The following is a 15,379-nucleotide window of genomic DNA, read 5'->3' as shown; positions in this document are numbered from 1 at the left end:
CAAAAAAAATATTAAGTTACCAGAACGGGCAAAAATCTACTCTGGCTGATAATTCATTACCAAATCACGTCTTATAGTCCACTATTTGTTCCCAGAATTTACAATTTTTCGGCAATTTACCGACTAATTCTCTTATGTTGGATTGCTTTACTGCGATTCTGCGAGAATTAACTCTTTAAAAACTTCACTAACTGCCTTTCCGGCTAGAAGTTCTGACTTTTCCTTATCGACTAGATCAAAATGATAAGAAGTTGAAAAAGCCAAAAAAGTACAACAGTTGATTGCTATTGTGTACCAAAAGATCGTGGTCCACTTAAAAAAAGAGTGTGACGAAGTTACTTTTGGTCTTGACCATGTAACTAAAGTAGGGAAAAATTACCCCCAACACGACTTTGATTTTCTTTTCATATGTCGACCTGTCAACGTGTGCATTAATGACTTTTAACAAAATTTGGCGGATAGCTTATATAACGAGTTCACTGATCAAAACCTTAACAAGCATATTTTCGATGAAAGGACAACAGATGCTTATGAACGCGAGATAACTAGCTGCGATGAATAAGATTTTGTTAGTTTGGCTAATGTTCATCACACTGTTTGCAAAGAGTGCAATGTACAATGAATACTACTTAATTACCTTTTCTTTGTTTGTGAGATGAAGACTGTCGAATCTCTCTGAGGCGTGAAATCTCATGAATCGCATGTTTGAGGGGTGAGTCAGCTCTGTGATCACAGACACGGCAGGAAACAGCCTGAAGCAAAATTCACATTGAACACTTACAGTCCTCCCTCGCAACCCAAGCCAAAGAGTTCTCTATAAGAATTATTTTGGAAACACTCTGATTTTGAAAATTCCCCACATGATAGTCTGAAAACAGCTGATATAAAGCTGGAAGCTACTAAAATTACGTAAGTAGTGCTTCTTACAATTTCAGCACTACTTATCAGAGCATTATTATGTAAACACGAGTTCATTTTTCTCAAGCTCTCCTATTTTTCTCAAAAATTTTCTTGATTAAAAAAGACAAAAAATTGTTCCGTTTAGAGCAAATTGCTCAATTCAAAAATTCTGTGTTCAGAGCATAATTATCTTGGAAACTTAGCTGAACTTTTTGAAAAAGCTGCGCTAATTATTTTAAATTTGACCAATCCACCGATCACTCTTTTGTCTCCTATTTGTCTTTTTGTGTTCAATCACTCACTTGCAAAGTGTCTGCACAGCCACAATGGTCTGTGAGTCAGCCATGTACTCCTCCTTCGCAGTCTTACTGCTTTCTTTTCCAATGATGACCACAGCCTCTGCTCTGCAGATTCCCACTCGCAACACATCGTCCATTCTCTCTATGTTTCCCATCGCATAGTACACCATCGGGTAGCACGTCATCGCCTCCAGGAACTGGGCGTCCGGTCTACAAGCAACATTTGCAAAAAATGTCCAAACTAAAGAAAACTTTTTACTTCAGCTTGCAAACAAATTATAAAAAAAATACAGAAAAAAACCTCAAAAAAAGTCAAATATCTACAAATCACAAATTTTTAAAGAAAACTTGAGGTATCAGCGCCACAAAAAAACCATAAACTAAGAAACCACTTGTATAAAGAATTTTTTTACTCTCGAGAAAAAAAGATGCAACCTGTGTTACTGAGACCAAGTAACAATTTCACAGAATTTAGAAATAACTGGCAAAGATTAAAAGATAACTGAGATCTTCCTAAAAAAGAACAAATTAACTCAAAGATATAAAACCTATTAGAAATCAATTAAAGCCCTTATATATGTTCACCTACACCACTCGGGAATGCCAACTGGATCTTTTATTATTAATACTCTGTCATGAGACTCCAAGAAGAAAAATACGGTCAAACAATTTCAATTCAAGTTTACGACAACAATTTGTGAAAGCTAAAAGCTAAAAAAAATCATTTTTTGTGGTTGCAGGTATTTAAAGTACTTTAAAGCTTTGAAAGCTTCAATTAAATCTTTATTAAAGTGGTTATTGCATGTTCAAAATGCGCGCGAATAATAGATACCTAAATTGAGCAGAAACGTGCTACAAGATTTGTTACCTACTTTTCGCACCGAATGTTCTTTTATTTCGCAAAATTGGTGGAACCCCTTTTGCGAAAAGTAAGATACAAAGGATGTCTCCTAATTTCGTTCATTGTATGTATCTAATTTTAGAGCCAATTTTACTAAGGCGGAAATTTTGGGGTATACCTCTGCGTCGTAAGGCTTTGGTTGCAAATTGCAAGAAAAATTTTCCACCAGTGTTAATAATTTTCTGAGAAAAAGTTCGATATCCTTCACTGCCCGGAAGAGTTGGCATATTTTTTCAAAAAAAATATTAAGTTACCAGAACGGGCAAAAATCTACTCTGGCTGATAATTCATTACCAAATCACGTCTTATAGTCCACTATTTGTTCCCAGAATTTACAATTTTTCGGCAATTTACCGACTAATTCTCTTATGTTGGATTGCTTTACTGCGATTCTGCGAGAATTAACTCTTTAAAAACTTCACTAACTGCCTTTCCGGCTAGAAGTTCTGACTTTTCCTTATCGACTAGATCAAAATGATAAGAAGTTGAAAAAGCCAAAAAAGTACAACAGTTGATTGCTATTGTGTACCAAAAGATCGTGGTCCACTTAAAAAAAGAGTGTGACGAAGTTACTTTTGGTCTTGACCATGTAACTAAAGTAGGGAAAAATTACCCCCAACACGACTTTGATTTTCTTTTCATATGTCGACCTGTCAACGTGTGCATTAATGACTTTTAACAAAATTTGGCGGATAGCTTATATAACGAGTTCACTGATCAAAACCTTAACAAGCATATTTTCGATGAAAGGACAACAGATGCTTATGAACGCGAGATAACTAGCTGCGATGAATAAGATTTTGTTAGTTTGGCTAATGTTCATCACACTGTTTGCAAAGAGTGCAATGTACAATGAATACTACTTAATTACCTTTTCTTTGTTTGTGAGATGAAGACTGTCGAATCTCTCTGAGGCGTGAAATCTCATGAATCGCATGTTTGAGGGGTGAGTCAGCTCTGTGATCACAGACACGGCAGGAAACAGCCTGAAGCAAAATTCACATTGAACACTTACAGTCCTCCCTCGCAACCCAAGCCAAAGAGTTCTCTATAAGAATTATTTTGGAAACACTCTGATTTTGAAAATTCCCCACATGATAGTCTGAAAACAGCTGATATAAAGCTGGAAGCTACTAAAATTACGTAAGTAGTGCTTCTTACAATTTCAGCACTACTTATCAGAGCATTATTATGTAAACACGAGTTCATTTTTCTCAAGCTCTCCTATTTTTCTCAAAAATTTTCTTGATTAAAAAAGACAAAAAATTGTTCCGTTTAGAGCAAATTGCTCAATTCAAAAATTCTGTGTTCAGAGCATAATTATCTTGGAAACTTAGCTGAACTTTTTGAAAAAGCTGCGCTAATTATTTTAAATTTGACCAATCCACCGATCACTCTTTTGTCTCCTATTTGTCTTTTTGTGTTCAATCACTCACTTGCAAAGTGTCTGCACAGCCACAATGGTCTGTGAGTCAGCCATGTACTCCTCCTTCGCAGTCTTACTGCTTTCTTTTCCAATGATGACCACAGCCTCTGCTCTGCAGATTCCCACTCGCAACACATCGTCCATTCTCTCTATGTTTCCCATCGCATAGTACACCATCGGGTAGCACGTCATCGCCTCCAGGAACTGGGCGTCCGGTCTACAAGCAACATTTGCAAAAAATGTCCAAACTAAAGAAAACTTTTTACTTCAGCTTGCAAACAAATTATAAAAAAAATACAGAAAAAAACCTCAAAAAAAGTCAAATATCTACAAATCACAAATTTTTAAAGAAAACTTGAGGTATCAGCGCCACAAAAAAACCATAAACTAAGAAACCACTTGTATAAAGAATTTTTTTACTCTCGAGAAAAAAAGATGCAACCTGTGTTACTGAGACCAAGTAACAATTTCACAGAATTTAGAAATAACTGGCAAAGATTAAAAGATAACTGAGATCTTCCTAAAAAAGAACAAATTAACTCAAAGATATAAAACCTATTAGAAATCAATTGAAGCCCTTATATATGTTCACCTACACCACTCGGGAATGCCAACTGGATCTTTTATTATTAATACTCTGTCATGAGACTCCAAGAAGAAAAATACGGTCAAACAATTTCAATTCAAGTTTACGACAACAATTTGTGAAAGCTAAAAGCCCATTCAATTTTTTCTGAAAACATAATATTATCATGAGTCCTCAATTTCAAGAAGATATGAGTTGTCAATAGTCCTCCTTAAATATTAAACTTCTCTGGTCTGAAAAAAACACAGAGGAAAATAAATGCTGCTAAAATAGTTTTTGAAAAGAACTCGCTTTTTGATGGTCAAAGCACTTTTAGACCCCAAATTGCAGTGCTTTCAATATAGATAATAAAGATAATTTGGAATTTTTTTATTATATCAAAACTATATGCTGCATTTTGGATAAAGATTTTCCTAAGTTAGCAAAAATGACCGAATTTTGATTCCCGACTACTCTGAAAGGAAAGAGAAGCAAAATTAGTCCGCTTTATTTATTAAAAATTGTGTCAGCAGCTTTGAGGCCTCTATTTCTGACAAATTTGGAAAAAGCAAACTAATGACACAATTAGTATAATTTTTAATGCAAAAAAGTAAATTTTGTAAAATTAAGAAAATTTTGAGCCATAATTGTCGAATCAAACGAGTCAGCAACCCTACTCTGTGTTTATAGGCAACACCAATAACAAATTGTTTTTTGAGTAAAAACACAATGAGTAAAATTGACTAAATTTTCCACAGAAATGTCAGAACCCTGAACAAAAACAACGGATATCATTCTGATGTTCACAAAATTTTAAGCTTCGACAACTGCCTGGAAAAATTGAAATTCAAAAATTTTTTTTTCCATATTCTACGCTGCACATACTTTCAAGTATTGGTTAAATAGTTCATAGAGTTTTTAAAAATGCGGAAGAAGCCATGCATCATCGCTAATCAATCTTTAATGTAAGACAAATCAGGCTGTTGTTGAAAATTTTAACACATTTTAGCAAAATTGAGACATTATTGGTAAAAACTTAAGAAAAATGCAAACAAAAAAAGTGGAGATTAGACTACTATTCAAAAAAATTAAACCTCGATAAATCCTTCGAAAAATTGAATTTCAAAATAATTTTTTTAATTATATATTCAACGCTCGACTGGTTTTTTAATGACATCGTTCACAACTCTCTACGATGAATATATGGATTGCCCAAAATCGACTGAACAAAAAAAAACAGTTGAGCATATAGTTTCTCAGGGACTAAATTGTGTCGGAACTATTAGTGTTTTGATAATATAAATTATAGAGATTATATCGCAGCGTTTCTGAATTATGGAGTTTTGTGTTCAACTTCTTGTGAACACTAAATAGTATGTGAAACTTAGGTTTGAGTTTTTTTTTTACTGTTTTACTGCTTTTTTTCAAACAGATTTAGACATCTAGCAGAACATCTTTATGAAGCTCTTTCAAGTTTGTCTATAGCACGGCTAATTACACAATCATTTAAACCCTACTTATGTGAAACTTAATATAAATAAAAAAAAATTTGATAATATTGTTGGTAACTGAATTCGAAGACATGTTTGATGTTGCAAGATCTTTGCGTTCGCTTCAATGTATTAAGGACCTGTAAAATTTTGTCTCAGTTTCGCAATCGTCACGAAAAAGAAGATTTTGCATATTTTGGCACGACGTGTCAAATTTCGTTTGGCCGGGTTGACTTACACCGAAAAAATTCTCCGAATATAACCAATTCTACTTACTCTTGTTCCAACAACAGCACCACGGGGTTTAGGGCATACCTCGGCCGACAGTGAGACCTGAGAGGTACAATGAAGTTAAAGAGAGCAAGCGTGGGGTTCTCAGCAGCGATGATGATGAACTTGGATGGAAAGTTGTGGTCCATGGCAGTTCTGAGGTGGGAGGGTCTGTGGACACAGGGGTGGGTGATGTTGAGACAGCATGGCTGGTGTGCATTCAGATCAGGAATCAGGTACACTTGGGGGGACCAGAAGCCAGTGTAGGGCAGAATGGCAGGGTAGCCCTTCATGTACCTGACAAACAAACAAACAAACAAACAAACAAACAAACAAACAAACAAACAATCGATTGAGGTTTTAGACGGGCAAAATAGTTTTGAAGAGCAGCAAATCGATTTTGCGCAGAAAAAAAATCATTTTTATCAAGGAAAGCTGGGTTATCAAACACGAGTTTCGCTTTAATTCAAGGGAGCGTAAAAATGAAGTAAACTTCCTTTACTTCTAATTTTCCTCATTTAAGTTAAATAAATTGGCCTGAACTCTACTCGGTGTGTGTGGTGATGCGTATGTATCGTATACTTTACTGACTTTGAGGGGTGGAGTCCACAGCTGATGGCGTACTGTTCCTCCCACAGATCCAGAGGAATTTCCTCCCCATCGTCCGTGTCTGGAATGATGTTGTTGGACAAACACTCGTCAGAAACTGGCATTATGCTCGCTCTTCTCCCTAAAAATCCCAAAAAGAGTGAATTTTACATAACTTGACATGCAGTGAATGTGTTATACCATTTCTAACCTCACATCATGATCAGAACTGATTCAGAAGACTTTCAGGATGACATGTTCTGTCTCAGGACAGTTTCAGAAAGTTATACGCTAGCTTATTCGAACATGCCCGATGAATGAGACAAGATTTTAGACACGAGTTTTCGTGTTCTTTCCAAAAAATTGAAATACCCCCCCCCCCCCCCCCCCAACCCTCACTGCAATCTCTCGTCTCACAAAGATTTCTGCCTGGGTCATAGAAGGGACTTTATTCGGGGTCAAGCCACCTCGACAGTCCGAAATCAATTCAGCTAAAACTGAACTATTTTTTAATTTGAGCTGATTATGAATGACAGAAATGCAGAGAGTAAGTGACCTTGCGTGGACTCATACTCTGTATAAAAGAAGAATCCAGAGAGCATTTTCTATCTTCTGAATTTCTTCTCAGCCATTCAATTTGCATTTTCCATGTTGATTATCAGTGTTCGCTAAACTCATTATTTGTGTCAAATTTGCCAATAAAACGTTTCATTTTTGTGCCGTAGAAACAACTATAGATTCCACATTATTAACTTGAGATCTAAAAACAGACGTGAAAAAATAGCACTGGGACAAACACTGTATTTGTACTGAAATCATTACTTGAACTTTACTGCACAGTATTGCAGTAATTGCTTCTGTTTTACGAGGTGTGTCAAACTGATGCTGCAGTTCTATTTCAAACTAAAATGCAAAGTGATCAGAAATACTCACGCAAAGCTTTAAACGAACAAAACCTTTCAATAAAGTTATAGCTGTTAAATTGAAGGAAATTTATATTTCAGCAATTCTACCATACCAGAAGAATTGTCTCATTGAGAAACAAATCATCCAACACCCGAATTGACAAATAAAAAAGGCGTGAAAATTGTAAAGTCACCAGTTTTTTTCAGAGTAGCGAGAGTGACTATAAGAATGGTGATAGAAAATGAGGAACAAAAGCCACAGATGCAGACGTAAACTTATATCCGCTTTTCACCGCTGTTTTCTTTTTTAATTTTATCTCTGGTTTATTGATCAGTGGCTTATTTCTCACACATGTCAAATAGCAAATGATGCGTGGAAGCACTTCTGAACATTTAAAAACCCTATTGGAAACAAATTAGGACCATTTTTGAGGACGATTTTCAACCTTCAAGTAGTAATTAGGTTCATGTTATGACGTTTTTTAAATCAATTTGATGTTCAAGACGTTTTACAGATGTCTTAAACGTTTTTGTAATTGTAGACAATTTTATAGAAGTTTTGTATAGAACTGGAAATTTCCCTTCAATCATGGCTCATTGGAAAATTTTAAAAATTAGAACAATCACTTTCATTTTTAAACTTTCATTAATTAAAACAACAGGATTAATATTTATTACATCCGCAAACAACACAGCTGCAAACTCAAACTTTGGATTGATGCTGAGGCTATATCAACCAGAACAAAAAATTCAAGCAATCAAAAACAGTTTTGAGCAATATAGTTAATTAGTGCAAATACATAACAGATACAAATCGGCTTACATTTTTCTAGAGGTCCATTTATTTGCACCAAAACTCACGAATACGACTTAAATTTGGACAGAATGCATGAAGAATTGTGTTCAAATCAAGGCAAATGCTATACAACTATATTATATCACTCAGTAAATTAAAAGTCCAGTCACATTGCTGCTAGCAAACAAAAACAAGCTCTACTGTTAAATTGAGGTCATGTTTCGATAGCGAGATTTTGCACCTGAAATCTCAACTTTTTGCGTTTCTAGGAAAACCTATGATTCTCGCCCACAATTTCGAACTGCTAAAATGCTGATTTTTTAAATATATACTAATAAACGAAGATACAAAAAACAGAGTAAGAGAACAAAGCGAACATTATGCCATTTGTAGCACTTTTCAACACGTATCTTTGACATTTCAGAAAGTGGTACGTTTTTTGAAATGCAAAGTGTCAAGAAGTACGCAGAAACAATGAGATAGTTGACGAAACACGAACGAAACAAAATTATTACACAAGGAACAAAATCAGACTTATTTCGATTGTTAATTTTTTTTTAAAAAAAACAGCACTGCATTCGGAAATTCCAAAGAGGTTTTGAAACCCTGCGTTCCAAGTATGGGTACTGTTGGAGGTTGTTTCGCTTGAATTCCAGTTGTAACATTTGACGTGTTCGGTAATTTTGGGATAGATTCGGAACGTGCAATGAGAAATATAAATCTGAGTAGTTCAAATAAATATAATTCTGAAGCAGTGAAGAATGTTTTTAAATCATCAAGTCGCTCAAAAAATCATGTGGCCTTTTGAAAAATATGGCCCTGTCGTCTTCTGATTTTCTATTAGGCTCAAGAGTGAGGTGACTCTGTCGCCCAGAAGATCGATAAAATAAAATAAACCAAAGGTTTTGAATTAGTGAAGCAAGCGTTACTTTGTTACTCTGCGATTTCCCCTTTTCCACTCTTGTATGCTGTTGCAAATTAGATTGCCTTGAAATGAGTTAACTCGCAATGGGGCTCGTAATATCAATTCTAGTGGTATGGTTAAAAAAGTATGAATATTACTTGCACATCAATGGAAAGTACAAACTAAAGACAATTTATAGTAATAAATAAAATAATAATAACAATGTCCGCGGTTCACTTCCCAAATGAACTAAATCAAAAGCGCTCACAGTATCCCGACTGGTATTGCAATTACAAACTTCCAGAGTTCAGTCTCACTCTCAATTTCTTCTTTGCTTTTCACACCATTTTGTAAAGTTTCGTCCCACTAAACCAACTACTTTCTCTCGCTTGTGCAAAAATCTCTCTTGTGTCCAAACTTGAAGTTCTCCCAAAATTTCAAACGTCTCTCTCTCTCTCTATTTCGCAGTGTTACTTCAAATTAAACTCGACCAATACGCTCTAATCTTAAGCAAACAAACCATAATCTCTTTAAGTAAACATTGCAACTTACATTTGAAATCTGTCACTTTCTGTAGGAGGGCTTTGTTTGCTATGCAAAAAAACCTATATCGAATTATTTTCTGTCCTTCTACTGCTACCAACCATTGTTCAACTTTCTCCTTATCTTTGGACCGTAGGAAGTAAACGACCTTTGGACTCTTATGTAAACAAATCAAATCCGCCTTATCTCATATATGCACTAGACATGTCAATCAGTGTTTGCTTAGTAAACATTGAACGTTGCTCTAAAAAGTTCTTATTCATCTATTTCCGCTATCAAGTTAACTAGCTGCAATCAATTCCTGTCAAACATCATGTGTTGAATAAATAACTAAACTCAACCCCAAAGCTAAGAGCAACTGTTATTCTGAGTTTTCTCAACAATTCATGCAATTCCCCAATTAGAACCTGCCTGAAAGTCTAATATTCCTAAAAGCCCACAATTGGACCTCTGGGGTCATCCAAAGGTCACCCGTCCAAAATGAGGGGTGAAGTTGATAAAACAAACTATTGTCACGGAAACTTCTCTCATGAATGCACCTACCTACAAAACTTTATGACCTAACTCCCACTAGAACACGAGCAATGACCGCGCACACTTTTCATCGACCTCCTGGATGACCCCAAAATTCCAGAAGCCGTTGCGAGTCGTTTGAAGTTTGAAATTTTTTAAATAGTCATGGTTGTCAAAACCCGAAAAATCCGAATTCGTCAAAATTGACCGGGGTGGGTATTTTTTGTCACTAACTGTCTCAGGTTATCATATTATTACCATTTCAAAGCCAGTCGCCGGCTCAAAAAGGCCAATTTCCAGTTTTCGGGACTCGGGTTTTTCCGAAGCACCGACTACCGGTCGCATCCGGAAGTTAAAAATAGCAACATAGAAAGCCCTTGAAAAGTTACACTAACCCTCCAGAAATCACAAGGCTGCTACCAATACTCACCAGCAATTCCATTTTTACGTCCCGCAACACCGGCGTGCGCTACTCCCGTGCGGTTTGGTCTGGGGTCAAATCCGATCTTAAAACTGGATTCTTCGGAACCAAATTAGTCCATTTCCCAATTCTCAGGTCAATCCGATTTCAACTTATGGAGAAAAAGCTAATTCCGTTTCAATTTTAACTAATTTTAGTGAAACTGCCTATTCTTATTTCAAATTGCTGATAAATTTCTCCCACATCTTCCTAAGCACTTCCCATGATCATCTGATAAATTACTCTAGACTTAATAACCATTACAACCATTAACCAGCCGAATATCGCACTCAAACAGTCAGTTTTCCAGATCGAAAACCTTCAGATCACCCTAATTCCGGCGTTAATAACTCGGGGTTGGGTGGTCGGATAGGCCCAAAAGGTATATACCTGAGAGGCCTGAGAGGACCATTGGGTGTACATATCATTAAAATTTGGTAAACGTCCGCTTAATATAACCTCCATGGGGGGCAAGATCTGCTTGGTGGTATTTCGAAAAACTGATAAATTGCTTTTTGTATAATCTAAATCAACAAAACTTTACTTAACTAACTCAGATCGAAAAGCATATGGACAATCATTACGTGAACATCCCGAAAAATTTTCAGAGTCTCAACTTAAAGAGTTGAGTGTATCAGGTTTAGGGTGCCCATTATTTTCCCAAATTTGAAATTGCATTTTTAGTTACTTCAAATTAAAATTCCAATTCTGTTCAAAGTATCTAGTTCACTTCAAATGTTCGCTCTCTAGTTTACTTCTAAATTTAATTCACTCGCTTCGATTTTGGCCTGATGCACAAATACAATTTTGCTAATTAATCGAAATATATCGACAGCTCAATATGCTTTTGTTCTTTAATTTGTTCGTTTAAGATATATCACTCAACTCCCCTCTCTGGCGCCTTCGAAACAATAACCCTTTAAGAAAGAACGCTTATTTCAAACACCTAATTAACTTGTCTAAGTTAACCTAAATTATCTAACTTACTCGCAGTTTCTACATTAGAAAATTTTGTATGCTCTACAGGCCCTAATATTTTTTGGAGATTGCTTCCTAATATATTCCACAGAAATTGGATAGTTCTGCATATTTTTTCACTAATCCTATCACTGAAATTTCAAAATAAACTTCATTAAAATGCCAGGATATTTTAGAGTATGTGATTTACTTAAATTACTTGTGTCTGAATTGCCGAAAAGTTAAGGCAATTAATTTGCTTGATCCAAACGTCATTAATGCAGATTTAGACTCATTGATTGTTATAACGTTATATTTGAACCACTTTTCTATTGATGTTAAATTTTGAAAGAGATCTGTTTTGATAGATTAATTGTGATAGAAGGTTGCATCATCAGGGAATAGAGCACATTTCAATGTCATCAAAAAAGTCAGATAATTTATTGTTTTAAAAAAGAAAACAAACCGTCCCCAACTCTGACCCTTACTTTAGACACACCACTTTCCACTTTTAACTGGTAGGAAACGTGATTGATTTCGTGTAATTCTGACGTATTGATATCAGTCTTCAAAATAGGTTTTCAAAAGATTGTGTGCTCTAATTGTGTTCTCTAGCCACAGCTCTAATTTTTCTAAAAACCGATTGTGATTAATCGTACCAAAGGCTTTTTAAAATCTACAGAAAGAGCATAGTCGTCTTCTTTTCTGTCAAATAAGTCTCACATCTTCAGTAAGTTAAACCCGTGCGTCAACTCATGTTTTTTTTTGAAAGCCAAAACTGTGAAGGGGACAGAACTTTGTTTTTTTTTTTAAAAAAAGACGTGATTCCTACATAAATTACTTTCCCAACACTTTTGAAAGCAAGCTTAGTTAACTTAATGGTCGGTTAGTGTTAAAACCATTTCTATTCACGTCTTTGTGAAGTGGGTTGACTTTTGCCTTTTTAACAACCTTAGGATGGTAATTAATCGAGACACTTGTTGAAAACATCTACTAAAAAACTGTTCAATTACGCATCGTGTAAGTTTCAACATTATGTTATGAATGCCAACATGACCAATTGAGTCCTTATATTTCAGTTCATTAATCATTATGCACTCACATTGCTCGTCCAAATACCACAACTTTAGTTGATTTTTAAAAGCATTCTCTACAACTTGCTCAAGAACTTTGGATTAGAATTTAAAAACAATGAATATCAACCAGCAATATCAGTATGAAAATTTATGGGTGGGAAGTTCCAGAATAACCTGTGAAATAGTTACAACGTCAGATAAAAATTGTTTTTTAATTGGAAGGCACAATTAACACTTCAATTTTTTGTAAGTTGGGTCAACATGAAATGACAAAAAGGTTTTGATTACTTACATAGGGGTTGCTTTGCTAAGGAGATAAATTAACATTTATCAATATTTAGATAAACTTGTATATGAATTTTGCTAGGAAGCATAAACCCGCCACTCAATATCATTAGCCGTACATTAAAGCCGCAGCTTATTAACAGACCAGTTATATCTCAAATATTCTTAGTAAAATTAACCACTTTTGAAACTGGTTTCCACTTTTCTGCCCTAATTCGTAGGAATTGTATATTCCTCTTAATCCTCTAAATTGTTTTTTTTTTTGGGGGGGGGGGGGCATTGCATTTTATAAAGCCGATAATAATTTTATGGTATGCATTCCCACACATTATATTTGTAAAGCATTATTTGCTACCGGTACTGGCTTTAAATAAATTTATGATTTAAAAATGACCCCCAATACTCAGGGTGTATATAGGCAATCATGCTGTAATCAGGCTGTTTACATATCCCTACTTAAGTCAGTGATAGCTTATGACAATTATCAGGTGACCATAGCAATAATTTCGAAGTGGCAATGACTTCTTCACGTTACCCTAGATATGAGCGGGTTTAAATCTACCCATTTATTTATTTCAATGTTGCAACTTTATTAAAAATTATACATATATACGTATAGGATCATCGGTCATTTAAAATGTTGCAGAAAATCTGGATTTTAAAATTTGCACATGAGTATTCCAGTTGATGTCATTGTCCAATTGAATCAAATTTCATACCTCGCATTGCAGCTCCAGCACCAATAGGCAGAGCCAGACTTCCCCCGCTGCCTTGGTGACCATTGCCACCTCCTGCCCCGGTATTTCCACTTGCAGTGTCTTGAATGCCACTGCCTGTTGGGGCACCGTGGGGATACAGCAGCGACAGACTGTTAGTACCTTAAATGGTATAGGTGAAACCACTCAATCGATACTTATTCAGAGGTCAGCTGTATATGAAATTATTCAAAGGATCAAGGCAATAAGCAAACTGCATCAAAAATGGCAAATCTAGAAAATTTTTTGGCAGGTCTTAGTCTAAGATCCGTCATCGGTTCGTTTTTGAATCCTAAAATTATTAAGCCTGAAAATAGCGCAACCCATTTAGTTTTATTAGTAGGCTCAACGAAAATTATGCTATTTGCACTTTTCCGAGACGTAATTGAACGTATTTTATTCAAATAATGCGTTGCTGATTTCTCAGAAATAGCGCACTGCTCATTTTATTTACTCGGTAACAAATGGATTGCTGCCCGTATTTTTTCATCCAGTCAGAATTGTTCAGTGGATTACCGGCCACTACAAGAGGGAACTGTTTCAAGGGAGCCATCAATTCCCGGCAGAATTTTCTATAACTGTAGATATGTACTGCGTCTGCCGAGTTCCGCAAATCTATGCTCAGGGCCGTCTGATTACCAAAGCAATTTAAAACTAGGAAAAATTAATTTGAGTTTCCAATTTTTTTCAACTTGATACATATTTTTCTATTTTTTTTTCACAGAAAAGCAATAATGTTCCCAGATAATCAACTTAGATAAAAAATCTTCTTAAAATGCCTGTGTAGTTACAATATCTGACTAGTTCAGTGTTCAGAAATAGATTCTAACTTTCCGAGTTTAAACTAGTTTTTATTCGCTTTCCTCGTCAATTTTCTTACACAAAACAGTTATTGTTCTTGTCTTGACAAAAACAATTCTCAGAAGAGTTCGACAACAAGCTACAATAATCTTATTCCATTCGAGAATAAAATTATTATACCGCTCGACTAAAATATATTTAAGCTGCACTGTGTTCTTTCACAATTAAATTACTTCAAAATACTGCGTATATCTATCCCTGGCCCTCAGACAGCAAACTCTGCAAATTAAACTTGTTTTCCAGTGTGACCAATGTTTAACGAACAGGAAAAAAAATCATTAGACCAATTCAATTACTGTCTTAATGAACGATATTCAGTTCAGACATAAGCATAATTAAAAATATGAGGGCTTGTGAGAAAAGTCATCTGAACAAAATGCTACATCCTTTGGATCTTTTCAACAATTGCCCCCCCCCCTTTGGTACCTAGTAGAGAATCGCCACCCCTTCTGTGCTATACTTTACCACGATATTACTTGGCCTACACTTTAGATAGCCGAATAATAGTTTAAGCGCAATTGCGGACCGCTGTTCATGGCCATGCCTCTCATGCGCTGTGGGATGTAATCCGGAAATCGCGGGTCCGTTATTGCGGCGAAGCCGCGACACGCGCGAAGCGCGCCCACCGACCCGCCAGTCGGAAATTCTTTTCGCTTTGTATTCTGATTCGGCTAGTTGCCATACCATGGCGTATTTTGTTCTATTCAATTTAACATAGTATGTGCATGCGTGGAAAGTTATTAGTCGGCTCTGATTGGTTAATAAATGGCTCGCTTAAATTCTATTCAAGAATAGCCCCCCTTTTGCAAAAGGGGGGGGCAATTGTCGAAAAGATCCCATCCTTTTTTTTGATAATTTAGTTAATGATTCTGCTTTCCTTGGAAA

At 35.7% G+C, this 15,379-nt stretch overlaps 1 protein-coding gene across 1 annotated transcript in view; it reads right to left on the bottom strand.

Annotated features, from left to right (window-relative positions):
* LOC142336321 (potassium channel subfamily T member 2-like) overlaps positions 1-15,379 on the bottom strand; it is a 119,647-nt gene that overhangs the window by 31,762 nt on the left and 72,506 nt on the right. Inside the window, exons 16-20 of the mRNA XM_075385070.1 lie at positions 13,598-13,756; positions 6,443-6,581; positions 5,858-6,148; positions 3,537-3,743; positions 2,972-3,086 (exon numbers count right to left, since the gene is read on the bottom strand). Of these exons, the coding sequence (XP_075241185.1) occupies positions 2,972-3,086; positions 3,537-3,743; positions 5,858-6,148; positions 6,443-6,581; positions 13,598-13,756 (911 nt within the window). The remainder of the gene's footprint in view (positions 1-2,971; positions 3,087-3,536; positions 3,744-5,857; positions 6,149-6,442; positions 6,582-13,597; positions 13,757-15,379) is intronic.

The sequence above is a fragment of the Convolutriloba macropyga genome, chromosome 3 (assembly GCF_964194025.1).
Source record: "Convolutriloba macropyga chromosome 3, txConMacr16.3, whole genome shotgun sequence".
In the NCBI taxonomy this organism is placed as follows: domain Eukaryota; kingdom Metazoa; phylum Xenacoelomorpha; order Acoela; family Convolutidae; genus Convolutriloba; species Convolutriloba macropyga.
Note: the sequence above shows the minus strand (reverse complement) of the source record. Positions and strands in the feature narration are given on the sequence as shown.